This window comes from Oncorhynchus keta, chromosome 35, assembly GCF_023373465.1.
Source record: "Oncorhynchus keta strain PuntledgeMale-10-30-2019 chromosome 35, Oket_V2, whole genome shotgun sequence".
NCBI classification, from domain to species: Eukaryota; Metazoa; Chordata; class Actinopteri; order Salmoniformes; family Salmonidae; genus Oncorhynchus; species Oncorhynchus keta.
Window position 1 is genome coordinate 3044282 of NC_068455.1, and position 27584 is coordinate 3071865.

The following is a 27584-nucleotide window of genomic DNA, read 5'->3' on the forward strand; positions in this document are numbered from 1 at the left end:
AACCGCCGATAGACCCCACCGAAGTAGAATAACTATTCGCCGATGCCGAACTTCTGCCACCGAAAGGTAAGACAGTTGCATATTTCTCACTGTCACAATATCCAGCATTGTTTTTTTTACATTTCTCCATCGTTGAATGGAGTGCAATTGTCGACACGGTATTTCCTGTATTTGGTCAGAAAGCTGAACGAGGAAAGAATTACAGAGAAAAGAACGCCACAGTAGTCAGTCACTGGGATACATACTGTAACGACCCTGGGTTTATTTTTAGCGGAGGATATCGACTCGATGCTTTTGGGGCACAGTCGACTTCGGGACAGAAGGTTGAGAGTTCGCGACCTGCTCCTTACTGTTTCATGACAATTCTGCCAAATACATTATTACCTCTAAAGTATACATTGTTGCCGGGAAATCTACCCCATCTGAATTTAGGCTTTGTTTACGTTTATTATTATTATTATTATTATTTTTTATATCTTATCTTCTGAAGTGCATATCTTAAGGCACTTCCGGACTTCACGTCTGTTATAAAATGCAGTTACTTATTCATTTTCTTCAGCTCCACAGTTAACAAAAGTGCTACTGACAAAAAAACGAAATAACAACATCCAATACAGCAACAGACAACATTAAACGGTCGGCCCATCTCTGGTCTATTCAACGAACTCACTGTGAACGTGGACTGATTTATTATCCTTCAAATCTATGGTTATTATTTAGTCAGGGATATATTGAAAATGTTTCACACCATTTAGGCTGCAATGAATTATCTCTCTCTGACTGTTACCTTTATGTAACTATGCAAGTCAGTTAATTAAGAACAAATTATTATTTTCAATGCCGGCCTAGGAACAGTAGAGAAGATATCTAAATTAACTGGCTTGTTCAGGGGGCAGGACGACAGATTTTTACCGTGTCAGCTCAGGGATTCGATCTCGCAACCATTCAGGTCCAATGCTCTAACCACTAGACTACCTGCCTCCTCTACACTCTAACCACTAGACTACCTGCCTCCTCTACACTCTAACCACTAGTCTACCTGCCTCCTCTACACTCTAACCACTAGACGACCTGCCTCCCTACACTCTAACCACTAGACTACCTGCCTCCTCTACACTCTAACCACTAGACTACCTGCCTCCTCTACACTCTAACCACTAGGCTACCTGCCTCCTCTACACTCTAACCACTAGACTACCTGCCTCCTCTACACTCTAACCACTAGGCTACCTGCCTCCTCTACACTCTAACCACTAGGCTACCTGCCTCCTCTACACTCTAACCACTAGGCTACCCTGCCTCCTCTACACTCTAACCACTAGACTACCTGCCTCCTCTACACTCTAACCACTAGGCTACCTGCCTCCTCTACACTCTAACCACTAGGCTACCTGCCTCCTCTACACTCTAACCACTAGGCTACCTGCCTCCTCTACACTCTAACCACTAGGCTACCTGCCTCCTCTACACTCTAACCACTAGGCTACCTGCCTCCTCTACACTCTAACCACTAGGCTACCTGCCTCCTCTACACTCTAACCACTAGGCTACCTGCCTCCTCTACACTCTAACCACTAGACTACCTGCCTCCTCTACACTCTAACCACTAGGCTACCTGCCTCCTCTACACTCTAACCACTAGACTACCTGCCTCCTCTACACTCTAACCACTAGACTACCTGCCTCCCCTACACTCTAACCACTAGGCTACCTGCCTCCCCTACACTCTAACCACGAGGCTACCTGCCTCCTCTACACTCTAACCACTAGGCTACCTGCCTCCCCTACACTCTAACCACGAGGCTACCTGCCTCCTTTACACTCTAACCACTAGACTATCTGCCCCCTCTACACTCTAACCACTAGACTACCTGCCTCCCCTACACTCTAACCACTAGGCTACCTGCCTCCTCTACACTCTAACCACTAGGCTACCTGCCTCCTCTACACTCTAACCACTAGGCTACCTGCCTCCTTTACACTCTAACCACTAGGCTACCTGCCAACTCTACACTCTAACCACTAGGATACCTGCCACCTCTACACTCTAACCACTAGACTATCTGCCCCCTCTACACTCTAACCACTAGGCTACCTGCCAACTCTACACTCTAACCACTAGGCTACCTGGTCCTTCTGTAGCACAGTTGGTAGAGCATGGCGCTGGTAACGCCAGGATAGTGGGTTCGATTCCCGGGACCACCCATACGTAGAATGTATGCACACATGACTGTAAGTCGCTTTGGATAAAAGCGTCTGCTAAATGGCATATATTATTATTATTATTATTATCCTCTACACTCTAACCACTAGACTACCTGCCTCCTTTACACTCTAACCACTAGGCTACCTGCCTCCCCTACACTCTAACCACTAGACTACCCTACCTCCCCTACACTCTAACCACTAGGCTACCCTACCTCCCCTACACTCTAACCACTAGGCTACCCTGCCACCTCTACACTCTAACCACTAGGCTACCCTACCTCCTCTACACTCTAACCACTAGGCTACCTGCCACCTCTACACTCTAACCACTAGGCTACCTGCCCCCCTACACTCTAACCACTAGGCTACCTGCCCCCTACTCAATGTTAGTGGTGGCTGTTTAACAGTCTGATGGCCTTGAGATAGAAGCTGTTTTTCAGTCTCTCGGTCCCGGCTTTGATGCACCTGTACTGACCTCGCCTTCTGGATGATAGCGGGGTGAACAGGCAGTGGCTCGGGTGGTTGTTGTCCTTGATGATCTTTATGGCCTTCCTGTGACATCGGGTGGTGTAGGTGTCCTGGAGGGCAGGTAGTTTTGCCCGGTGATGCGTTGTGCAGACCTCACTACCCTCTGGAGAGCCTTACGGTTGTGGGCGGAGCAGTTGCCGTACCAGGCGGTGATACAGCCCGACAGGATGCTCTCGATTGTGCATCTGTAGAAGTTTGTGAGTGTTTTTGATGACCAGACAAATTTCTTCAGCCTCCTGAGGTTGAAGAGGCGCCCACTGCGCCTCCTTCACAACGCTGTCTGTGTGGGTGGACCAATTGAGTTTGTCCGTGATGTGTACGCCGAGGAACTTGGCATAATGACTGCCTTTGTTTCTCCTGACAGAGAGGCCTTTGTTTCTCCTGACAGAGAGGCCTTTGTTTCTCCTGACAGAGAGGCCTTTGTTTCTCCTAACAGAGAGGCCTTTGTTTCTCCTGACAGAGGCCTTTGTTTCTCCTGACAGAGAGGCCTTTGTTACTCCTGACAAGAGACCTTTGTTTCTCCTGACAGAGAGGCCTTTGTTTGTCCTGACAGAGAGGCCTTTGTGTCTCCTGACAGAGAGGCCTTTGTTTCTCCTGACAGAGAGGCCTTTGTTTCTCCTGACAGAGAGGCCTTTGTTTCTCCTGACAGAGAGGCCTTTGTTTCTCCTGACAGAGAGGCCTTTGTTTCTCCTGACAGAGAGGCCTTTGTTTGTCCTGACAGAGAGGCCTTTGTTTCTCCTGACAGAGAGGCCTTTGTTTCTCCTGACAGAGAGGCCTTTGTGTCTCTGACAGAGAGGCCTTTGTTTGTCCTGACAGAGAGGCCTTTGTTTCTCCTGACAGAGAGGCCTTTGTGTCTCCTGACAGAGAGGCCTTTGTTTCTCCTGACAGAGAGGCCTTTGTTTGTCCTGACAGAGAGGCCTTTTTTCTCCTGACAGAGAGGCCTTTGTTTCTCCTGACAGAGAGGCCTTTGTTTCTCCTGACAGAGAGGCCTTTGTTTGTCCTGACAGAGAGGCCTTTGTGTCTCCTGACAGAGAGGCCTTTGTTTCTCCTGACAGAGAGGTCTTTGTTTCTCCTGACAGAGAGGCCTTTGTGTCTCCTGACAGAGAGGCCTTTGTTTCTCCTGACAGAGAGGCCTTTGTGTCTCCTGACAGAGAGGCCTTTTTGTTTCTCCTGACAGAGAGGCCTTTGTTTCTCTGACAGAGAGGCCTTTGTTTGTCCTGACAGAGGCCTTTTTTCTCCTGACAGAGAGGCCTTTGTTTCTCCTGACAGAGAGGCCTTTGTTTCTCCTGACAGAGAGGCCTTTGTTTGTCCTGACAGAGGCCTTTGTGTCTCCTGACAGAGAGGCCTTTGTTTCTCCTGACAGAGAGGTCTTTGTTTCTCCTGACAGAGAGGCCTTTGTGTCTCCTGACAGAGAGGCCTTTGTGTCTCCTGACAGAGAGGTCTTTGTTTCTCCTGACAGAGAGGCCTTTGTGTCTCCTGACAGAGAGGTCTTTGTTTCTCCTGACAGAGAGGCCTTTGTTTCTCCTGACAGAGAGGCCTTTGTTTCACCTGACAGAGAGGCCTTTGTTTCTCCTGACAGAGAGGCCTTTGTTTCTCCTGACAGAGAGGCCTTTGTGTCTCCTGACAGAGAGGCCTTTGTTTCTCTTGACAGAGGCCTTTGTTTCTCCTGACAGAGAGGCCTTTGTTTCTCCTGACAGAGAGGCCTTTGTTTCTCCTGACAGAGAGGCCTTTGTTTCTCCTGACAGAGGCCTTTGTGTCTCCTGACAGAGAGGCCTTTGTTTCACCTGACAGAGAGGCCTTTGTTTCTCTTGACAGAGGCCTTTGTTTCACCTGACAGAGAGGCCTTTGTTTCTCCTGACAGAGAGGCCTTTGTGTCTCCTGACAGAGAGGCCTTTGTTTCACCTGACAGAGAGGCCTTTGTTTCTCTTGACAGAGGCCTTTGTTTCACCTGACAGAGAGGCCTTTGTTTCTCCTGACAGAGAGGCCTTTGTTTCTCCTGACAGAGAGGCCTTTGTTTCTCCTGACAGAGAGGCCTTTGTTTCTCCTGACAGAGAGGCCTTTGTGTCTCCTGACAGAGAGGCCTTTGTTTCTCCTGACAGAGGCCTTTGTTTGTCCTGACAGAGAGGTCTTTGTTTCTCCTGACAGAGAAGCCTTTGTTTCTCTTGACAGAGAGGCCTTTGTTTCTCTTGACAGAGGCCTTTGTTTCTCCTGACAGAGAGGCCTTTGTTTCTCCTGACAGAGAGGTCTTTGTTTCTCCTGACAGAGAGGCCTTTGTTTCTCCTGACAGAGAGGCCTTTGTTTCTCCTGACAGAGAGGCCTTTGTTTCTCCTGACAGAGAGGCCTTTGTTTCTCCTGACAGAGAGGCCTTTGTTTCTCCTGACAGAGAGGCCTTTGTGTCTCCTGACAGAGAGGCCTTTGTTTCTCCTGACAGAGAGGCCTTTGTTTGTCCTGACAGAGAGGTCTTTGTTTCTCCTGACAGAGAGGCCTTTGTTTCTCTTGACAGAGAGGCCTTTGTTTCTCTTGACAGAGGCCTTTGTTTCTCCTGACAGAGAGGCCTTTGTTTCTCCTGACAGAGAGGCCTTTGTTTCTCCTGACAGAGAGGCCTTTGTTTCTCCTGACAGAGGCCTTTGTTTCTCCTGACAGAGAGGCCTTTGTGTCTCCTGACAGAGAGGCCTTTGTTTCACCTGACAGAGAGGCCTTTGTTTCTCTTGACAGAGGCCTTTGTTTCACCTGACAGAGAGGCCTTTGTTTCTCCTGACAGAGAGGCCTTTGTGTCTCCTGACAGAGAGGCCTTTGTTTCACCTGACAGAGAGGCCTTTGTTTCTCTTGACAGAGGCCTTTGTTTCACCTGACAGAGAGGCCTTTGTTTCTCCTGACAGAGAGGCCTTTGTTTCTCCTGACAGAGAGGCCTTTGTTTCTCCTGACAGAGAGGCCTTTGTTTCTCCTGACAGAGAGGCCTTTGTGTCTCCTGACAGAGAGGCCTTTGTTTCTCCTGACAGAGAGGCCTTTGTTTGTCCTGACAGAGAGGTCTTTGTTTCTCTGACAGAGAGGCCTTTGTTTCTCTTGACAGAGAGGCCTTTGTTTCTCTTGACAGAGGCCTTTGTTTCTCCTGACAGAGAGGCCTTTGTTTCTCCTGACAGAGAGGCCTTTGTTTCTCCTGACAGAGAGGTCTTTGTTTCTCCTGACAGAGAGGTCTTTGTTTCTCTTGACAGAGAGGCCTTTGTTTCTCTTGACAGAGGCCTTTGTTTCTCCTGACAGAGAGGCCTTTGTTTCTCCTGACAGAGAGGTCTTTGTTTCTCCTGACAGAGAGGCCTTTGTTTCTCTTGACAGAGGCCTTTGTTTCTCCTGACAGAGAGGCCTTTGTTTCTCCTGACAGAGAGGCCTTTGTGTCTCCTGACAGAGAGGCCTTTGTTTCACCTGACAGAGAGGCCTTTGTTTCACCTGACAGAGAGGCCTTTGTTTCTCTTGACAGAGGCCTTTGTTTCTCCTGACAGAGAGGCCTTTGTTTCTCCTGACAGAGAGGTCTTTGTTTCTCCTGACAGAGAGGCCTTTGTTTCTCTAACAGAGAGGCCTTTGTTTCTCTGGCAGAGAGGCCTTTGTTTCTCCTGGCAGAGAGGCCTTTGTTTCTCCTGACAGAGAGGCCTTTGTTTCTCCTGACAGAGAGGCCTTTGTTTCTCCTGACAGAGCTCTGTCTTTGTGTCTCCTGGCAGAGAGGCCTTTGTTTCTCCTGACAGAGAGGCCGTTGTTTCTCCTGACAGAGCTCTGTCTTTGTTTCTCCTGACAGAGAGGCCTTTGTTTCTCCTGGCAGAGAGGTCTTTGTGTCTCCTGGCAGAGAGGCCTTTGTGTCTCCTGGCAGAGAGGCCTTTGTGTCTCCTGACAGAGAGGCCTTTGTTTCTCCTGGCAGAGAGGTCTTTGTGTCTCCTGACAGAGAGGCCTTTGTGTCTCCTGACAGAGCTCTGCCTTTGTTTCTCCTGACAGAGAGGCCTTTGTTTCTCCTGACAGAGCTCTGTCTTTGTGTCTCCTGGCAGAGAGGCCTTTGTGTCTCCTGACAGAGAGGCCTTTGTTTCTCCTGACAGAGAGGCCTTTGTTTCTCCTGACAGAGAGGCCTTTGTTTCTCCTGACAGAGAGGCCTTTGTTTCTCCTGACAGAGAGGCCTTTGTTTCTCCTGACAGAGAGGCCTTTGTTTCTCCTGACAGAGAGGCCTTTGTTTCTCCTGACAGAGAGGCCTTTGTTTCTCCTGACAGAGAGGCCTTTGTTTCTCCTGACAGAGAGGCCTTTGTGTCTCCTGACAGAGAGGCCTTTGTTTCTCCTGACAGAGAGGCCTTTGTTTCTCCTGACAGAGAGGCCTTTGTTTCTCCTGACAGAGAGGCCTTTGTTTCTCCTGACAGAGCTCTGTCTTTGTGTCTCCTGGCAGAGAGGCCTTTGTGTCTCCTGGCAGAGAGGCCTTTGTTTCTCCTGACAGAGAGGTCTTTGTGTCTCCTGGCAGAGAGGCCTTTGTGTCTCCTGGCAGAGAGGCCTTTGTGTCTCCTGACAGAGAGGCCTTTGTTTCTCCTGACAGAGAGGCCTTTGTGTCTCCTGACAGAGAGGCCTTTGTGTCTCCTGACAGAGAGGCCTTTGTTTCTCCTGACAGAGAGGCCTTTGTTTCTCCTGACAGAGAGGCCTTTGTTTGTCCTGACAGAGAGGCCTTTTTTCTCCTGACAGAGAGGCCTTTGTTTCTCCTGACAGAGAGGCCTTTGTTTCTCCTGACAGAGAGGCCTTTGTTTCTCCTGACAGAGAGGCCTTTGTTTCTCCTGACAAAGAGACCTTTGTTTCTCCTGACAGAGAGGTCTTTGTTTCTCCTGACAGAGAGGCCTTTGTGTCTCCTGACAGAGAGGCCTTTGTGTCTCCTGACAGAGAGGTCTTTGTTTCTCCTGACAGAGAGGCCTTTGTGTCTCCTGACAGAGAGGTCTTTGTTTCTCCTGACAGAGAGGCCTTTGTTTCTCCTGACAGAGAGGCCTTTGTTTCACCTGACAGAGAGGCCTTTGTTTCTCCTGACAGAGAGGCCTTTGTTTCTCCTGACAGAGAGGCCTTTGTTTCACCTGACAGAGAGGCCTTTGTTTCTCCTGACAGAGAGGCCTTTGTTTCTCCTGACAGAGAGGCCTTTGTGTCTCCTGACAGAGGCCTTTGTTTCTCTTGACAGAGGCCTTTGTTTCTCCTGACAGAGAGGCCTTTGTTTCTCCTGACAGAGAGGCCTTTGTTTCTCCTGACAGAGAGGCCTTTGTTTCTCCTGACAGAGAGGCCTTTGTGTCTCCTGACAGAGAGGCCTTTGTTTCTCTTGACAGAGGCCTTTGTTTCTCCTGACAGAGAGGCCTTTGTTTCTCCTGACAGAGAGGCCTTTGTGTCTCCTGACAGAGAGGCCTTTGTTTCACCTGACAGAGAGGCCTTTGTTTCTCCTGACAGAGAGGCCTTTGTTTCTCCTGACAGAGAGGCCTTTGTGTCTCCTGACAGAGAGGCCTTTGTTTCTCTTGACAGAGGCCTTTGTTTCTCCTGACAGAGAGGCCTTTGTTTCTCCTGACAGAGAGCCTTTGTGTCTCCTGACAGAGAGGCCTTTGTTTCACCTGACAGAGGTCTTTGTTTCTCTTGACAGAGAGGCCTTTGTGTCTCCTGACAGAGGTCTTTGTTTCTCCTGACAGAGAGGCCTTTGTTTGTCCTGACAGAGAGGCCTTTGTGTCTCCTGACAGAGAGGCCTTTGTTTCTCCTGACAGAGAGGCCTTTGTTTCTCCTGACAGAGAGGCCTTTGTGTCTCCTGACAGAGAGGCCTTTGTTTCTCCTGACAGAGAGGCCTTTGTTTCTCCTGACAGAGAGGCCTTTGTTTCTCTTGACAGAGGCCTTTGTTTCACCTGACAGAGAGGTCTTTGTTTCTCCTGACAGAGAGGCCTTTGTTTGTCCTGACAGAGAGGCCTTTGTGTCTCCTGACAGAGAGGCCTTTGTTTCTCCTGACAGAGAGGCCTTTGTTTCTCCTGACAGAGAGGCCTTTGTGTCTCCTGACAGAGAGGCCTTTGTTTCTCTTGACAGAGGCCTTTGTTTCTCCTGACAGAGAGGCCTTTGTTTCTCCTGACAGAGAGGCCTTTGTGTCTCCTGACAGAGAGGCCTTTGTTTCACCTGACAGAGAGGTCTTTGTTTCTCTTGACAGAGGCCTTTGTTTCACCTGACAGAGAGGCCTTTGTTTCTCCTGACAGAGAGGCCTTTGTTTCTCCTGACAGAGAGGCCTTTGTTTCTCCTGACAGAGAGGCCTTTGTTTCTCTTGACAGAGGCCTTTGTTTCACCTGACAGAGAGGCCTTTGTTTGTCCTGACAGAGAGGCCTTTGTTTCTCCTGACAGAGAGGCCTTTGTTTGTCCTGACAGAGAGGCCTTTGTTTCTCCTGACAGAGAGGCCTTTGTTTCTCTTGACAGAGGCCTTTGTTTCACCTGACAGAGGTCTTTGTTTCTCCTGACAGAGAGGCCTTTGTTTGTCCTGACAGAGAGGCCTTTGTGTCTCCTGACAGAGAGGCCTTTGTTTCTCCTGACAGAGAGGCCTTTGTTTCTCCTGACAGAGAGGTCTTTGTTTCTCTTGACAGAGAGGCCTTTGTTTCTCCTGACAGAGAGGCCTTTGTTTCTCTTGACAGAGGCCTTTGTTTCACCTGACAGAGAGGTCTTTGTTTCTCCTGACAGAGAGGCCTTTGTTTGTCCTGACAGAGAGGCCTTTGTTTCTCCTGACAGAGAGGCCTTTGTTTCTCCTGACAGAGAGGCCTTTGTGTCTCCTGACAGAGAGGCCTTTGTTTCTCCTGACAGAGAGGCCTTTGTTTGTCCTGACAGAGAGGTCTTTGTTTCTCCTGACAGAGAGGCCTTTGTGTCTCCTGACAGAAGGCCTTTGTGTCTCCTGACAGAGAGGCCTTTGTTTCTCTTGACAGAGGCCTTTGTTTCTCCTGACAGAGGCCTTTGTTTCTCCTGACAGAGAGGCCTTTGTGTCTCCTGGCAGAGAGGCCTTTGTGTCTCCTGACAGAGAGGCCTTTGTTTCACCTGACAGAGGTCTTTGTTTCTCTTGACAGAGGCCTTTGTTTCTCCTGACAGAGAGGCCTTTGTTTCTCCTGACAGAGAGGTCTTTGTTTCTCCTGACAGAGAGGCCTTTGTTTCTCTTGACAGAGGCCTTTGTTTCTCCTGACAGAGAGGCCTTTGTTTCTCCTGACAGAGAGGCCTTTGTGTCTCCTGACAGAGAGGCCTTTGTTTCACCTGACAGAGAGGCCTTTGTTTCACCTGACAGAGAGGTCTTTGTTTCTCCTGACAGAGAGGTCTTTGTTTCTCCTGACAGAGAGGCCTTTGTTTCTCCTAACAGAGAGGTCTTTGTTTCTCCTGACAGAGAGGCCTTTGTTTCTCCTAACAGAGAGGTCTTTGTTTCTCTTGACAGAGGCCTTTGTTTCTCCTGACAGAGAGGCCTTTGTTTCTCCTGACAGAGAGGTCTTTGTTTCTCCTGACAGAGGCCTTTGTTTCTCCTAACAGAGAGGCCTTTGTTTCTCCTGGCAGAGAGGCCTTTGTTTCTCCTGGCAGAGAGGCCTTTGTTTCTCCTGACAGAGGCCTTTGTTTCTCCTGACAGAGAGGCCTTTGTTTCTCCTGACAGAGCTCTGTCTTTGTGTCTCCTGGCAGAGAGGCCTTTGTTTCTCCTGACAGAGAGGCCGTTGTTTCTCCTGACAGAGCTCTGTCTTTGTTTCTCCTGACAGAGAGGCCTTTGTTTCTCCTGGCAGAGAGGTCTTTGTGTCTCCTGGCAGAGAGGCCTTTGTGTCTCCTGGCAGAGAGGCCTTTGTGTCTCCTGACAGAGAGGCCTTTGTTTCTCCTGGCAGAGAGGTCTTTGTGTCTCCTGACAGAGAGGCCTTTGTGTCTCCTGACAGAGCTCTGCCTTTGTTTCTCCTGACAGAGAGGCCTTTGTTTCTCCTGACAGAGCTCTGTCTTTGTGTCTCCTGGCAGAGAGGCCTTTGTGTCTCCTGACAGAGAGGCCTTTGTGTCTCCTGACAGAGAGGCCTTTGTGTCTCCTGACAGAGAGGCCTTTGTTTCTCCTGACAGAGAGGCCTTTGTTTCTCCTGACAGAGAGGCCTTTGTTTCTCCTGACAGAGAGGCCTTTGTTTCTCCTGACAGAGAGGCCTTTGTTTCTCCTGACAGAGAGGCCTTTGTTTCTCCTGACAGAGAGGCCTTTGTGTCTCCTGACAGAGAGGCCTTTGTTTCTCCTGACAGAGAGGCCTTTGTTTCTCCTGACAGAGAGGCCTTTGTTTCTCCTGACAGAGCTCTGTCTTTGTGTCTCCTGGCAGAGAGGCCTTTGTGTCTCCTGGCAGAGAGGCCTTTGTTTCTCCTGACAGAGAGGTCTTTGTGTCTCCTGGCAGAGAGGCCTTTGTGTCTCCTGGCAGAGAGGCCTTTGTGTCTCCTGACAGAGAGGCCTTTGTTTCTCCTGACAGAGAGGCCTTTGTGTCTCCTGACAGAGAGGCCTTTGTTTCTCCTGACAGAGAGGCCTTTGTGTCTCTGACAGAGAGGCCTTTGTGTCTCCTGACAGAGAGGCCTTTGTGTCTCCTGACAGAGAGGCCTTTGTGTCTCCTGACAGAGAGACCTTTGTTTCTCCTGACAGAGAGGCCTTTGTTTCTCCTAACAGAGAGGCCTTTGTTTCTCCTAACAGAGAGGCCTTTGTTTCTCCTAACAGAGAGGCCTTTGTTTCTCCTAACAGAGAGGCCTTTGTTTCTCCTGACAGAGAGGCCTTTGTGTCTCCTGACAGAGAGGCCTTTGTTTCTCCTGACAGAGAGGTCTTTGTGTCTCCTGACAGAGAGGCCTTTGTTTCTCCTGACAGAGAGACCTTTGTTTCTCCTGACAGAGAGGCCTTTGTTTCTCCTAACAGAGAGGCCTTTGTTTCTCCTGACAGAGAGGCCTTTGTTTCTCCTGACAGAGAGGTCTTTGTGTCTCCTGGCAGAGAGGCCTTTGTGTCTCCTGACAGAGAGGCCTTTGTGTCTCCTGACAGAGAGGCCTTTGTTTCTCCTGGCAGAGAGGTCTTTGTGTCTCCTGGCAGAGAGGCCTTTGTGTCTCCTGGCAGAGAGGCCTTTGTTTCTCCTGGCAGAGAGGCCTTTGTTTCTCCTGGCAGAGAGGCCTTTGTTTCTCCTGACAGAGAGGCCTTTGTTTCTCCTGACAGAGAGGCCTTTGTTTCTCCTGACAGAGCTCTGTCTTTGTGTCTCCTGGCAGAGAGGCCTTTGTTTCTCCTGACAGAGAGGCCTTTGTTTCTCCTGACAGAGCTCTGTCTTTGTTTCTCCTGACAGAGAGGCCTTTGTTTCTCCTGGCAGAGAGGTCTTTGTGTCTCCTGGCAGAGAGGCCTTTGTGTCTCCTGGCAGAGAGGCCTTTGTTTCTCCTGACAGAGAGGTCTTTGTTTCTCCTGACAGAGAGGTCTTTGTGTCTCCTGACAGAGAGGCCTTTGTGTCTCCTGACAGAGCTCTGCCTTTGTTTCTCCTGACAGAGAGGCCTTTGTTTCTCCTGACAGAGAGGCCTTTGTTTCTCCTGACAGAGAGGCCTTTGTTTCTCCTGACAGAGAGGCCTTTGTTTCTCCTGACAGAGAGGCCTTTGTTTCTCCTGACACAGAGGCCTTTGTTTCTCCTGACAGAGAGGCCTTTGTTTCTCCTGACAGAGAGGCCTTTGTTTCTCCTGACAGAGAGGCCTTTGTTTCTCCTGACAGAGAGGCCTTTGTTTCTCCTGACAGAGAGGCCTTTGTTTCTCCTGACAGAGAGGCCTTTGTTTCTCCTGACAGAGAGGCCTTTGTTTCTCCTGGCAGAGAGGCCTTTGTTTCTCCTGACAGAGAGGCCTTTGTTTCTCCTGACAGAGAGGCCTTTGTTTCTCCTGACAGAGAGGCCTTTGTTTCTCCTGACAGAGAGGCCTTTGTTTCTCCTGACAGAGAGGCCTTTGTTTCTCCTGGCAGAGAGGCCTTTGTTTCTCCTGACAGAGAGGCCTTTGTTTCTCCTGACAGAGAGGCCTTTGTTTCTCCTGACAGAGAGGCCTTTGTGTCTCCTGACAGAGAGGCCTTTGTTTCTCCTGACAGAGAGGCCTTTGTTTCTCCTGACAGAGAGGCCTTTGTTTCTCCTGACAGAGAGGCCTTTGTGTCTCCTGACAGAGAGGCCTTTGTGTCTCCTGACAGAGAGGCCTTTGTTTCTCCTGACAGAGAGGCCTTTGTTTCTCCTGACAGAGAGGCCTTTGTTTCTCCTGACAGAGGCCTTTGTTTCTCCTGACAGAGAGGCCTTTGTTTCTCCTGACAGAGGCCTTTGTTTCTCCTGACAGAGAGGCCTTTGTTTCTCCTGACAGAGAGGCCTTTGTTTCTCCTGACAGAGAGGCCTTTGTTTGTCCTGACAGAGCTGTCTTTGTTTCTCCTGACAGAGAATTAATTCTGTATAATTCTGTATAATACTCTATAATATTGTATTATACTCCATAATATTGTATTATACTCTATAATATTGTATTATACTCTATAATATTGTATAATACTCTATAATGCTGTATAATACTCTGTAATATTGTATAATACTCTATAATTCTGTATAATACTGTATAATACTCTATAATATTGTATTATACTCTATAATATTGTATAATACTCTATAATGCTGTATAATATTCTATAATATTGTATAATACTCTATAATTCTGTATAATACTGTATAATACTCTATAATATTGTATTATACTCTATAATATTGTATAATACTCTATAATGCTGTATAATACTCTATAATATTGTATAATACTCTATAATTCTGTATAATACTGTATAATACTCTATAATATTGTATAATACTCTATAATTCTGTATAATACTGTATAATACTCTATAATATTGTATAATACTCTATAATGCTGTATAATACTCTATAATATTGTATAATACTCTATAATTCTGTATAATACTGTATAATACTCTATAATATTGTATAATACTCTATAATTCTGTATAATACTGTATAATACTCTATAATATTGTATTATACTCTATAATGCTGTATAATACTCTATAATATTGTATAATACTCTATAATTCTGTATAATACTGTATAATACTCTATAATATTGTATTATACTCTATAATGCTGTATAATACTCTATAATATTGTATAATACTCTATAATTCTGTATAATACTGTATAATACTCTATAATATTGTATTATAATAATAATAATAATAATATATGCCATTTAGCTGACGCTTTTATCCAAAGCGACTTACAGTCATGTGTGCATACATTCTACGTATGGGTGGTCCCGGGAATCGAACCCACTACCCTGGCGTTACAAGCGCCATGCTCTACCAACTGAGCCACAGAAGGACATTATACTCTATAATGCTGTATAATACTCTATAATATTGTATAATACTCTATAATACTGTATAATACTCTATAATATTGTATAATACTCTATAATTCTGTATAATACTGTATAATACTCTATAATATTGTATAATACTCTATAATATTGTATTATACTCTATAATATTGTATTATACTCTATAATATTGTATAATACTCTATAATTCTGTATAATACTGTATAATACTCTATAATATTGTATAATACTCTATAATATTGTATTATACTCTATAATATTGTATAATACTCTATAATTCTGTATAATACTGTATAATACTCTATAATATTGTATAATACTCTATAATATTGTATAATACTCTATAATATTGTATTATACTCTATAATATTGCCCCGTTCAAAAAGCAGGAAATCCCCTTAAACTCTCAGACATTTTAAAGCTAATTTGGGTCATTGCATCATTATTCACTAATCTTTCACTTCCTTTTCCTGAACGATAGAAGTGGGAGATTCTCAGACAGCGCAGCAGTGATTATCCTGGATTCTGTTTCCACGTTCAGCGGTTCTTTTTGCCACTACTGATAATGACATTTGATTCTTGCATAATCTGACATACTATATATTTTTCCCCCTCTTTCATTTCCTTAATTTAACCAAACGGATCAGTCTGAGATCCACGTATCATCTGAGAGACCAGGTAAGGATACAGCTTCACAATGCAACCCACATCCTACGTAGATTTAGCGGGTACATTTACAGCTAATGTAAAGCTGCATCACACACTGCTGGGTCGTAGTCAAGGAACCTTTTGGACTGAGAGAACCACAATGAGAAATTAAGTGCTTTAAGTGTCATGCATTTAAATGTACTGTATCCACATGTGTTGTTGAATTGCGTTTATATTGTCAAATCTAATGTCAATAAATATGTACGTTTTTGTTGACGATTTCTTCTCTGCTCTCTCTCCTACTGTCTCGACAGCGCAGAGATGTCTTTCACACGTGATAAAATGTCTTTGCACCTGCGCAACAGAATGCCGAAGTTTGTCACAAGAGTGAAAGCCACAGAGCTCATGGCCAACCTCCCCTGCCTTACACAGTCTGACAGGGTGGGTAGCTCAAATCAAATCAAATTTATTCATGTAGCCCTTCGTACATCAGCTGATATCTCAAAGTGCTCTACAGAAACCCAGCCTAAAACCCCAAACAGCAAGCAATGCAGGTGAAGAAGCACGGTGGCTAGGAAAAACTCCCAAGAAAGGTCAAAACCTAGGAAGAAACCTAGAGAGGAACCAGGCTATGAGGGGTGGCCAGTCCTCTTCTGGCTGTGCCGGGTGGAGATTATAACAGAACAGGGACTGATTTAGACCTGGGACACCAGGTGGGTGATTCCCCTCTAATCAGGGACTGATTTAGACCTGGGACACCAGGTGGGTGATTCCCCTCTAATCAGGGACTGATTTAGACCTGGGACACCAGGTGGGTGATTCCCCTCTAATCAGGGACTGATTTAGACCTGGGACACCAGGTGGGTGATTCCCCTCTAATCAGGGACTGATTTAGACCTGGGACACCAGGTGGGTGATTCCCCTCTAATCAGGGACTGATTTAGACCTGGGACACCAGGTGGGTGATTCCCCTCTAATCAGGGACTGATTTAGACCTGGGACACCAGGTGGGTGATTCCCCTCTAATCAGGGACTGATTTAGACCTGGGACACCAGGTGGGTGAATCCCCCTCTAATCAGGGACTGATTTAGACCTGGGACACCAGGTGGGTGATTCCCCTCTAATCAGGGAATCATTTAGACCTGGGACACCAGGTAGGTGATTCCCCTCTAATCAGGGACTGATTTAGACCTGGGACACCAGGTGGGTGAATCCCCCTCTAATCAGGGACTGATTTAGACCTGGGACACCAGGTGGGTGATTCCCCTTTAATCAGGGACTGATTTAGACCTGGGACACCAGGTGGGTGATTCCCCTCTAATCAGGGACTGATTTAGACCTGGGACACCAGGTGGGTGATTCCCCTCTAATCAGGGACTGATTTAGACCTGGGACACCAGGTGGGTGATTTCCCTCTAATCAGGGAATCATTTAGACCTGGGACACCAGGTAGGTGATTCCCCTCTAATCAGGGACTGATTTAGACCTGGGACACCAGGTGGGTGAATCCCCCTCTAATCAGGGACTGATTTAGACCTGGGACACCAGGTGGGTGAATCCCCCTCTAATCAGGGACTGATTTAGACCTGGGACACCAGGTGGGTGATTCCCCTCTAATCAGGGACCGATTTAGACTTGGGACACCAGGTGGGTGATTCCCCTCTAATCAGAGATCGATTTAGACCTGGGACACCAGGTGGGTGATTCCCCTCTAATCAGGGACTGATTTAGACCTGGGACACCAGGTGGGTGAATCCCCCTCTAATCAGGGACTGATTTAGACCTGGGACACCAGGTGGGTGAATCCCCCTCTAATCAGGGACTGATTTAGACCTGGGACACCAGGTGGGTGATTCCCCTCTAATCAGGGACTGATTTAGACCTGGGACACCAGGTGGGTGAATCCCCCTCTAATCAGGGACTGATTTAGACCTGGGACACCAGGTGGGTGATTTCCCTCTAATCAGGGAATCATTTAGACCTGGGACACCAGGTAGGTGATTCCCCTCTAATCAGGGACTGATTTAGACCTGGGACACCAGGTGGGTGAATCCCCCTCTAATCAGGGACTGATTTAGACCTGGGACACCAGGTGGGTGAATCCCCCTCTAATCAGGGACTGATTTAGACCTGGGACACCAGGTGGGTGATTCCCCTTTAATCAGGGACTGATTTAGACCTGGGACAGCAGGTGGGTGATTCCCCTCTAATCAGGGACTGATTTAGACCTGGGACACCAGGTGGGTGATTCCCCTCTAATCAGGGAATCATTTAGACATAACATACATGGTAATGGTTGGTTATGGCTGTGTCTAGTCAGGTATGGGTTAGGGTTGGTTATGGCTGTGTAGTCAGGTATGGGTTAGGGTTGGTTATGGCTGTGTCTAGTCAGGTATGGGTTGGTTATGGCTGTGTCTAGTCAGGTATGGGTTAGGGTTAGTTATGGCTGTGTCTAGTCAGGTATGGGTTAGGGTTGGTTATGGCTGTGTCTAGTCAGGTATGGGTTGGTTATGGCTGTGTCTAGTCAGGTATGGGATAGGGTTAGTTATGGCTGTGTCTAGTCAGGTATGGGTTAGGGTTGGTTATGGCTGTGTCTAGTCAGGTATGGGTTAGGGTTGGTTATGGCTGTGACTAGACAGGCCATGCCAACCTAACCCATACCTGACTATACACAGCCATAACCAACCCTGTGGCTGTGTAGTCAGGTATGGGTTAGGGTTGGTTATGGCTGTGTCTAGTCAGGTATGGGTTAGGGTTGGTTATGGCTGTGTATAGTCAGGTATGGGTTAGGGTTGGTTATGGCTGTGCATAGTCAGGTATGGGTTAGGGTTGGTTATGGCTGTGTCTAGTCAGGTATGGGTTAGGGTTGGTTATGGCTGTGTATAGTCAGGTATGGGTTAGGGTTGGTTATGGCTGTGTATAGTCAGGTACACTACATGACCAAAAGTATGTGGACAATATCTGATTCCAAAATCATGGGGATTAATATGGAGTTGGTCCCCCCTTCACTGCTACAACAGCTTTCCACTAGATTTTGGAACATTACTGCAGGGTTTTGCTTCCATTCAGCCACAAAAGCATTGGTGAGGTCGGGCACTGATGTTGGGCGATTAGGCCCGGTTCGCAGTCGGCGTTCCAATTCATCCCAAAGGAGTTCGATGGGGTTGAGGTCAGGGCACTCCGCAGGCCAGTCAAGTTCTTACATATTGATCTCGACAAACCATTTCTGTATGGACTAGAGGTCGACCGATTACGATTTTTCAACGCAGATACCGATTTTTGGAAGACCACAAAAAAGCCCATACCCGGGCCTCCCGCCCAACATCAGTGCCCGACCTCACCAATGCTTTTGTGGCTGAATGGAAGCAAAACCCTGCACCAATGCGGTGGCGCAGTTCTAGTTTTTCAAATATTTTCATTCCTCATATTCATAGGAGGAGATCCAGGCCATGAGGAATTGTGTCGGTAACTCCGCTGCAATGCAGATCCTGCTGGACTATGTACAGAAGAGAATGAACTGGCCAGAAGAGTTGATATCAGCTCTGGAGGTGGTGGAGCATCAGGACCTGGCTGATGAACTGAGGGCAGAGTGGACCAAGCACAACCAGACCAGTAAGTCACCATTACATTAAATCAAACTTTATTTTAAAGTGTGTTGTAAAAATCAAATACAAAAAACAGACTTTACAGTGAAACATCACTGGACACTAGTACCTTTGTGATAAAACATCACTAGACACTAGTACCTTTGTGATAAAACATCACTAGACACTAGTACCTTTGTGATAAAACATCACTAGACACTAGTACCTTTGTGATAAAACATCACTGGACACTAGTACCTTTGTGATAAAACATCACTAGACACTAGTACCTTTGTGATAAAACATCACTAGACACTAGTACCTTTGTGATAAAACATCACTAGACACTAGTACCTTTGTGATAAAACATCACTAGACACTAGTACCTTTGTGATAAAACATCACTAGACACTAGTACCTTTGTGATAAAACATCACTAGACACTAGTACCTTTGTGATAAAACATCACTAGACACTAGTACCTTTGTGATAAAACATCACTAGACACTAGTACCTTTGTGATAAAACATCACTGGACACTAGTACCTTTGTGATAAAACATCACTAGACACTAGTACCTTTGTGATAAAACATCACTAGACACTAGTACCTTTGTCTGTGATAAAACATCACTGGACACTAGTACCTTTGTCTGTGATAAAACATCACTAGACACTAGTACCTTTGTCTGTGATAAAACATCACTAGACACTAGTACCTTTGTGATAAAACATCACTAGACATTAGTACCTTTGTGATAAAACATCACTAGACACTAGTACCTTTGTGATAAAACATCACTAGACATTAGTACCTTTGTGATAAAACATCACTAGACACTAGTACCTTTGTGATAAAACATCACTAGACACTAGTACCTTTGTGATAAAACATCACTAGACACTAGTACCTTTGTCTGTGACTCCGTTCAAAATTGTGGATATGACGAGAGGTGAAAATGACTTTTTTTGTTGGTACTGTCTGGTACTTTTTTTGTTGGCCTCTCTGAGCCCGGTTCCTCTCTAGGTTTCTTCCTAGGGTCCTGCCTTTCTAGGGAGGTTTTCCAGGCCACTGTGCCTCTGCACCAGCATTTCTCAGTCTTTGGGGTTTTAAACTGGGTATCTGTACAGCACTTTGTGAAAAACATTGATGGATAAAGGGCTTTATAAGGGTGGTGTATAAAGGGCTTTATCTTTGTGATAAAGGGCTTTATCAGGTGGTGTATAAAGGGCTTTATATCGGTGATGTATACAGGGCTTTATAGGGTTGAGATAAAACAGGGCTTCACTAGTACCTTTGGTGTATAAAGGGCTTTATATGACGGTGGTGTATAAAGGGCTTTTTTTATGGGTGGTGTATTTTTTGGGCTTTATAAGGTTCCTGTATAAAGGGCTTTATCAGGGTGATGTATAGGGAGTTTTCCAGGCCTTTGCCTCTCAGCATTTCTCAGTCTTTGGGGTTTTAAAGGGCTTTATATTTGAAAAACATTGATATAAAGGGCTTTATAAGGGTGGTGTATAAAGGGCTTTATAAGGGTGGTGTATAAAGGGCTTTATCAGGGTGATGTATAAAGGGCTTTATCAGGGTGGTGTATAAAGGGCTTTATATCGGTGGTGTATAAAGGGCTTTATCAGGGTGGTGTATAAAGGGCTTTATAAGGGTGGTGTATAAAGGGCTTTATAAGGGTGGTGTATAAAGGGCTTTATATCGGTGATGTATAAAGGGCTTTATCAGGGTGATGTATAAAGGGCTTCATAAGGGTGGTGTATAAAGGGCTTTATAAGGGTGGTGTATAAAGGGCTTTATAAGGGTGGTGTATAAAGGGCTTTATAAGGGTGGTGTATAAAGGGCTTTATAAGGGTGATGGATAAAGGGCTTTATCAGGATGATGTATAAAGGGCTTTATATCGGTGATGGATATAGGGCTTTATAAGGGTTGTGTATAAAGGGCTTTATCAGGGTTGTGTATAAAGGGCTTTATCAGGGTGGTGTATAAAGGGATTTATAAGGATGATGGAGAAAGGGCTTTATCAGGGTGATGTATAAAGGGCTTTATCGGGGTGATGTATAAAGGGCTTTATAAGGGTGGTGTATACAGGGCTTTATCAGGGTGGTGTATACAGGGCTTTATCAGGGTAGTGTGTAAAGGGCTTTTTCAGGGCGTTGTATAAAGGGCTTTATCAGGGTGGTGTATAAAGGGCTTCATAAGGGTGATGTATAAAGGGCTTTATCGGGGTGGTGTATAAAGGGCTTTATCAGGGTGGTGTATAAAGGGCTTTATAAGGGTGGTGTATAAAGGGCTTTATAAGGGTGATGTATAAAGGGCTTTATAAGGGTGATGGATAAAGGGCTTTATAAGGGTGATGGATAAAGGGCTTTATAAGGGTGATTGATAAAGGGCTTTATAAGGGTGGTGTATAAAGGGCTTTATAAGGGTGATGTATAAAGGGCTTTATAAGGGTGGTGTATAAAGGGCTTTATAAGGGTGCTGTATACAGGGCTTTATAAGGGTGGTGTATAAAAGGCTTTATATCGGTGATGTATAAAGGGCTTTATCAGGGTGATGTATAAAGGGCTTTATAAGGGTGGTGTATAAAGGGCTTTATAAGGGTGGTGTATAAAGGGCTTTATAAGGGTGGTGTATAAAGGGCTTTATAAGGGTGGTGTATAAAGGGCTTTATAAGGGTGATGGATAAAGGGCTTTATCAGGATGATGTATAAAGGGCTTTATATCGGTGATGGATATAGGGCTTTATAAGGGTTGTGTATAAAGGGCTTTATCAGGGTTGTGTATAAAGGGCTTTATCAGGGTGGTGTATAAAGGGCTTTATAAGGATGATGGAGAAAGGGCTTTATCAGGGTGATGTATAAAGGGCTTTATCGGGGTGATGTATAAAGGGCTTTATAAGGGTGGTGTATACAGGGCTTTATCAGGGATTGTGTAAAGGGCTTTATCAGGGTGGTGTATACAGGGCTTTATCAGGGTGGTGTGTAAAGGGCTTTTTCAGGGCGTTGTATAAAGGGCTTTATCAGGGTGGTGTATAAAGGGCTTCATAAGGGTGATGTATAAAGGGCTTTATCAGGGTGGTGTATAAAGGGCTTTATAAGGGTGATGTATAAAGGGCTTTATAAGGGTGATGGATAAAGGGCTTTATAAGGGTGGTGTGTAAAGGGCTTTATATTGGTGATGGATGAAGGGCTTTATAAGTGTGATGTATAAAGGGCTTTATAGGGGTGATGTATAAAGGGCTTTATAAGGGTGATGGATAAAGGGCTTTATAAGGGTGATGGATAAAGGGCTTTATAAGGGTGATGGATAAAGGGCTTTATAAGGGTGGTGTATAAAGGGCTTTATCAGGGTGGTGTATAAAGGGCTTCATAAGGGTGATGTATAAAGGGCTTTATAAGGGTGATGGATAAAGGGCTTTATAAGGGTGGTGTGTAAAGGGCTTTATATTGGTGATGGATGAAGGGCTTTATAAGTGTGATGTATAAAGGGCTTTATAGGGGTGATGTATAAAGGGCTTTATAAGGGTGATGGATAAAGGGCTTTATAAGGGTGATGGATAAAGGGCTTTATAAGGGTGATGGATAAAGGGCTTTATAAGGGTGATGGATAAAGGGCTTTATAAGGGTGGTGTATAAAGGGCTTTATAAGGGTGATGTATAAAGGGCTTTATAAGGGTGGTGTATAAAGGGCTTTATAAGGGTGGTGTATACAGGGCTTTATATGCTCCCCAGAGCCAGAATTTATTAGGGGTGGCAGGTAGCCTAGTGGTTAGAGCAACTGAAAGATTGCTAGATCGAATCCCTGAGCTGACAAGGTAAACATCTATTGTTCTGCCCCCTGAACAAGGCAGTTACCCAACTGTTTCTAGGCCGTCATTGTAAATAAGAATGTGTTCTTAAACTGACTTGCCTAGTTAAAATAATAGAATTGATTAAATGCTGTAAACGACTGGTCCACTTGATTCATCTCAGGACATTTTCCAGCAGGTTTCACCATTACGATAAATCTTAGACAGAACATGGAGGGTACATCTGTTGGGGATGTTGATGCCGGTCCTTCTGTAGCTCAGTTGGTAGAGCATGGCGCTTGTAACGCCAGGGTAGTGGGTTCGATTCCCGGGACCACCCATACGTAGAATGTATGCACACATGACTGTAAGTTGCTTTGGATAAAAGCGTCTGCTAAATGGCATATATTATTATATTATTGATGTGCCTTATTCTTATATACCATATAACTATAACTAACTATAACTATAACTAACTATAACTATAACTAATAATAACTATAACTAACTATAACTCATTTCCTTTTTAAAGTCTAATCTGCTTTTGTTTCCCCAGATCCTTCTCCTGCTGCTCCTCCTACCAGCCCACCTCTGCCCATCTCAGAGAGCTCTGATGACCCTACATCTTCTATGGTCCTCCCAGCACCACCTTCAGAGTCACTCAGCCCTGAGATTGCTGCCTGTCCAGCGGATGGTGGCCAGCCAGTAGTCCCCACGAGTTCAGTTGCTGAGGCTCCCATCGCTGGTGCCTCCCCAGAGCCAGTTCCACAGGCTCTGGAAGCAGCAGTAAAACCTGTCACAGCCACCCAGGCAGCACCTTTGCCTGCCACAGTGGTCTCTGAACCACAGCCTCCACTCTCTCACTCTGATAACGCTGCCTTCTCTCAGCCTGGTCCTGTAGCAACGGGATCTCTGGAGGATAACCCATCTCATATAGTCCTGTCTGAAACCACTCTCACCTTGCCAGTGTCAGACCTAAACCCAGCCCTGTCCCAGACTGAATGCACCCCCACTGCTGCTGCCTCTGCCTCGGTCCAGGCCCCTGAGAAAGGTCCTGTTCAGGACGCCACGCCCACTGCTGCTGCCTCTGCCTCGGTCCAGGCCCCTGAGAAAGGTCCTGTTCAGGACGCCACGCCCACTGCTGCTGCCTCTGCCTCGGTCCAGGCCCCTGAGAAAGGTCCTGTTCAGGACGCCACGCCCACCACTGCTGCCTCTGCCTCGGTCCAGGCCCCTGAGAAAGGTCCTGTTCAGGACGCCACGCCCACTGCTGCTGCCTCTGCCTCGGTCCAGGCCCCTGAGAAAGGTCCTGTTCAGGACGCCACGCCCACTGCTGCTGCCTCTGCCTCGGTCCAGGCCCCTGAGAAAGGTCCTGTTCAGGACGCCACGCCCACCACTGCTGCCTCTGCCTCGGTCCAGGCCCCTGAGAAAGGTCCTGTTCAGGACGCCACGCCCACTGCTGCTGCCTCTGCCTCGGTCCAGGCCCCTGAGAAAGGTCCTGTTCAGGACGCCACTCCACCAACAGCCAAAGTGATCTCCTTCCACCAGAGGCCAGTAGAGGCCTCTGATCCAACTGCAACTCAGGTGAATAGTATTTCTTGTTAGATTTTGTATGTTTACTGACTAGATAGAGTTAAATTCAGTTTATCTTACTAATGAAAGGAAATCTGTTGACCACATCTACATTTTTGAATTTTCAGCGAAGAGTTGAAAACATTGACGAGAAGCGGGAACTTAAAGCTATCTCTCCTCCAGGTGACTGCAGACGACCAGCACGCCGAGCCGCCTCAGAGCGAGAGCCATCACTTCTCCCCGGTCACGACACCAGCCTCGTCCCCAGTGCATACCTCCGTGGATGAGGATAACTGGGAGCTCAGCAAGCCTGACGTTCTCCTCAGTGAGAACCAGCCATACTCAGGAGGCTCATGGCTTCTGCAGATGGATAGCCGGTCAGTGTTGGACCCAGAGCCGGCTGCTGTGACGAGTCCTGCTGCTGGGACCTGTCCTGCTGCTGCGACCTGTCCTGTGACCTGTCCTGTGACCTGTCCTGCTGCTGTGACCTGTCCTGTGACCTGTCCTGCTCCTGTGACCTGTCCTGCTGCTGTGACCTGTCCTGTGACCTGTCCTGTGACCCGTCCTGTGACCTGTCCTGCTGCTGTGACCTGTCCTGTGACCTGTCCTGTGACCTGTCCTGTGACCTGTCCTGTGACCTGTCCTGCTGCTGTGATCTGTCCTACTGTGGTCCCAGACCACTTGTCTAGTGTTCCAGGCCCTCTGACTAGTGTAACGCCTCTGCCATGTCAGGAGCACGTGTCCCATAACGAGCCTGAGGAGGACACGTACCAGGAGGTGCTGATCAATGTAATTCATGTGTCTGAGGACGCGTACATCCAGAATCAGGAAGGCCAAACACAGAGCATGCTGGGTAATAAGGATGCAGGTGTGTCTGAAACCCTCCCACCAGTTCAGAACCACAACAGCCGATCGCGGATCACACCTCTCTCTGGATCTACGGAACTTGACCTGTCGTCTGGTCCGAACCGGCACGACCGAGCTGAGGACATTCTGGGGAAAGCAGTTAGTAAGTCTGACGACTCTCGGGATCTGATTATGATCGTTAACGGCCAAGCCGCCAGCCCCTCAACCACACATCCTGATCCTCCGCCTCCAGCCACTTCTCCTTCTGTCACCATCGCCAATGACAACTGTCCTCTCCCGGAGGCTGTGGAGGCAGAGGTCATGGAGGCAGAGGTCATGGAGGCAGAGGTCATGGAGGCAGAGGTCATGGAGGCAGAGGTCATGGAGGCAGAGGTCATGCTCAAGGCCATGATGGCTAGCGTTGTCCCTGAGCTGAAGCAGAAACAGGAGGGGGAGGGAGCCAGAAGAGGAGGGGGATACCACTTCCTGGGGGATACCACTTCCTGGGGGATACCACTTCCTGGGGGATACCACTTCCTGGGGGCTGCTGTCCTGGGTGTCTCGGTCCTGTTCGTAGCCTGGAGAAGGAAGAATTAAGGGTTTTGGGAAAGAAGGATGTCTGAAGTTAGAATCACAGACAGACTATCATCTCCTTGCCTCCTGATCAGCCTTATTGGAAGAGAGGTCCCTCTCCTCTGATTTTCTTCTGCAATGAGATTTGAGAAGGTGAGGAGAGAGGATGTGCAAATCAAATAGAGATTAATGGAGAAATAGCTGAACTGCTGTGAAAAGAAGAGAAGATTGTGGTTCAAGATTTTAAGACATTATTGGCCCAGTGCTTTATTGTGTTGTTAGTAATGAAGGTGCTGAAATTAAGTATTTATAGGTGACCGATAGCAGCACTTATCCAAGACTTTGATCGACAGTCTAAATCAAATCAAAGTTTATTTGTCACATGCACTGAATACAACAGGTGTAGTAGACCTCACAGTGAAATGCTGAATACAACAGGTGTAGTAGACCTTACAGTGAAATGCTGAATACAACAGGTGTAGTAGACCCCACAGTGAAATGCTGAATGCAACAGGTGTAGTAGACCTCACAGTGAAATGCTGAATACAACAGGTGTAGTAGACCTTACAGTGAAATGCTGAATACAACAGGTGTAGTAGACCCCACAGTGAAATGCTGAATGCAACAGGTGTAGTAGACCTTACAGTGAAATGCTGAATACAACAGGTGTAGTAGACCTCACAGTGAAATGCTGAATACAACAGGTGTAGTAGACCTCACAGTGAAATGCTGAATACAACAGGTGTAGTAGACCTCACAGTGAAATGCTGAATACAACAGGTGTAGTAGACCTTACAGTGAAATGCTGAATACAACAGGTGTAGTAGACCTCACAGTGAAATGCTGAATACAACAGGTGTAGTAGACCTCACAGTGAAATGCTGAATACAACAGGTGTAGTAGACCTTACAGTGAAATGCTGAATACAATAGGTGTAGTAGACCTACAGTGAAATGCTGAATACAACAGGTGTAGTAGACCTCACAGTGAAATGCTGAATACAACAGGTGTAGTAGACCTCACAGTGAAATGCTGAATACAACAGGTGTAGTAGACCTTACAGTGAAATGCAGTGAAATGCTGAATACAACAGGTGTAGTAGACCTCACAGTGAAATGCTGAATACAACAGGTGTAGTAGACCTTACAGTGAAATGCTGAATACAACAGGTGTAGTAGACCTTACAGTGAAATGCTGAATACAACAGGTGTAGTAGACCTACAGTGAAATGCTGAATACAACAGGTAGTAGACCTCACAGTGAAATGCTGAATACAACAGGTGTAGTAGACCTCACAGTGAAATGCTGAATACAACAGGTGTAGTAGACCTTACAGTGAAATGCTGAATACAACAGGTGTAGTAGACCTCACAGTGAAATGCTGAATACAACAGGTGTAGTAGACCTCACAGTGAAATGCTGAATACAACAGGTGTAGTAGACCTTACAGTGAAATGCTGAATACAACAGGTGTAGTAGACCTTACAGTGAAATGCTGAATACAACAGGTGTAGTAGACCTTACAGTGAAATGCTGAATACAACAGGTGTAGTAGACCTTACAGTGAAATGCTGAATACAACAGGTGTAGTAGACCTTACAGTGAAATGCTGAATACAACAGGTGTATGTTGTGGAATAATCAGAATTAGTTGGTAACATAGGTAAGATGTTTTATATTCATCATATGTTTGTAAGTTACTTCTACATTTATACGGAGACTTGATTACACACAGGTGGATTGTATTTATCATCATTAGTCATTTAGGTCAACATTGGATCATTCAGAGATCCTCACTGAACTTCTGGAGAGAGTTTGCTGCACTGAAAGTAAAGGGGCTGAATAATTTTGCACGCCCAATTTTTCAGTTTTTGATTTGTTAAAAAAGTTTGAAATATCCAATAAATGTCGTTCCACTTCATGATTGTGTCCCACTTGTTGTTGATTCTTCACAAAAAAAATACAGTTTTATATCTTTATGTTTGAAGCCTGAAATGTGGCAAAAGGTCGCAAAGTTCAAGGGGGCCGAATACTTTCGCAAGGCACTGTATGTGTTCACTTGAAGATACCAACTTTGACTTTCCAAAACTTCAAATGTGTTGCTTTCTTAGACATTTTCATGTAGACTTCGTCACGACGTTGGCCTGAAGGGGGAGGTAAATACCTTTTTCCTCTCTCTACTCTACCGACCAATGAAAATCCATTTAGTTAACGTAGAGAGGAGTCTGGTGACATCAGAAGGTGGGAAACGGAACCATATATCGGTAATCCAACCAGTTGAAAATATGCGTTGGGACTCATATGAATATGATGTCAGTTCAGTTGATGTCTGAGACATGATTACTGATGATAGGACGAAATAAACTGTATCTCGGAATGAAACTATTTGTGAGAAGATGAAAGGACGGTTTGTCAGAAGAACACCACTCTGCTCACTCAGAGGCCCCGCCCATGTGAACAG

At 46.3% G+C, this 27584-nt stretch overlaps 1 protein-coding gene and 2 long non-coding RNA genes across 30 annotated transcripts; 2 read left to right on the top strand and 1 right to left on the bottom strand.

Moving 5' to 3' along the window:
• mavs (mitochondrial antiviral signaling protein) lies at positions 1–27104 on the top strand. 18 transcript variants are annotated; one of them, XM_052495933.1, is made up of 6 exons: positions 14774–15195; positions 18190–18367; positions 22693–23717; positions 23889–26056; positions 26443–26556; positions 26747–27104. In XM_052495933.1, exons 1-4 carry the CDS (start codon positions 15076–15078, stop codon positions 25146–25148), a joined length of 2583 nt encoding a protein of 860 aa, XP_052351893.1. In that variant the 5' UTR covers positions 14774–15075; the 3' UTR covers positions 25149–26056; positions 26443–26556; positions 26747–27104. The 18 variants fall into 18 exon arrangements, with proteins under 18 accessions (XP_052351901.1, XP_052351893.1, XP_052351889.1 ...); XM_052495929.1 differs by having other exon boundaries at positions 23889–25600; positions 25677–26056; positions 26443–27103; XM_052495940.1 differs by having other exon boundaries at positions 22693–23502; positions 23566–23717; positions 26443–27103.
• On the bottom strand, positions 15602–16870 carry LOC127915675 (uncharacterized). 10 transcript variants are annotated; one of them, XR_008091584.1, is made up of 5 exons: positions 16786–16870; positions 16440–16687; positions 16193–16341; positions 15997–16045; positions 15602–15749 (listed from the first exon to the last, which is right to left on the bottom strand). It is a non-coding gene; the product is annotated as an uncharacterized LOC127915675 (long non-coding RNA). The 10 variants fall into 10 exon arrangements; XR_008091581.1 differs by having other exon boundaries at positions 15651–15798; XR_008091576.1 differs by having other exon boundaries at positions 15663–15798; positions 15898–16143; positions 16292–16341.
• LOC127915676 (uncharacterized) lies at positions 15734–16857 on the top strand. Of its 2 annotated transcripts, XR_008091586.1 has the most exons (4): positions 15734–15864; positions 15914–16012; positions 16209–16357; positions 16753–16857. It is a non-coding gene; the product is annotated as an uncharacterized LOC127915676 (long non-coding RNA). The 2 variants fall into 2 exon arrangements; XR_008091588.1 differs by lacking the exon at positions 15914–16012.
• Positions 27105–27584: the final 480 nt, after the last annotated feature.

What these genes read in the sequence shown, in the direction of transcription:
- mavs (XM_052495933.1), top strand. Translation starts at nt 15,076, where the DNA reads ATGTCTTTCACACGTGATAAAATGTCTTTGCACCTGCGCAACAGAATG. An exon ending in GACCAAGCACAACCAGACCA is followed by an intron (nt 18,368 to 22,692) that starts GTAAGTCACCAT and finishes TTGTTTCCCCAG; the next exon opens with ATCCTTCTCCTGCTGCTCCT. An exon ending in CTGATCCAACTGCAACTCAG is followed by an intron (nt 23,718 to 23,888) that starts GTGAATAGTATT and finishes TCTCTCCTCCAG; the next exon opens with GTGACTGCAGACGACCAGCA.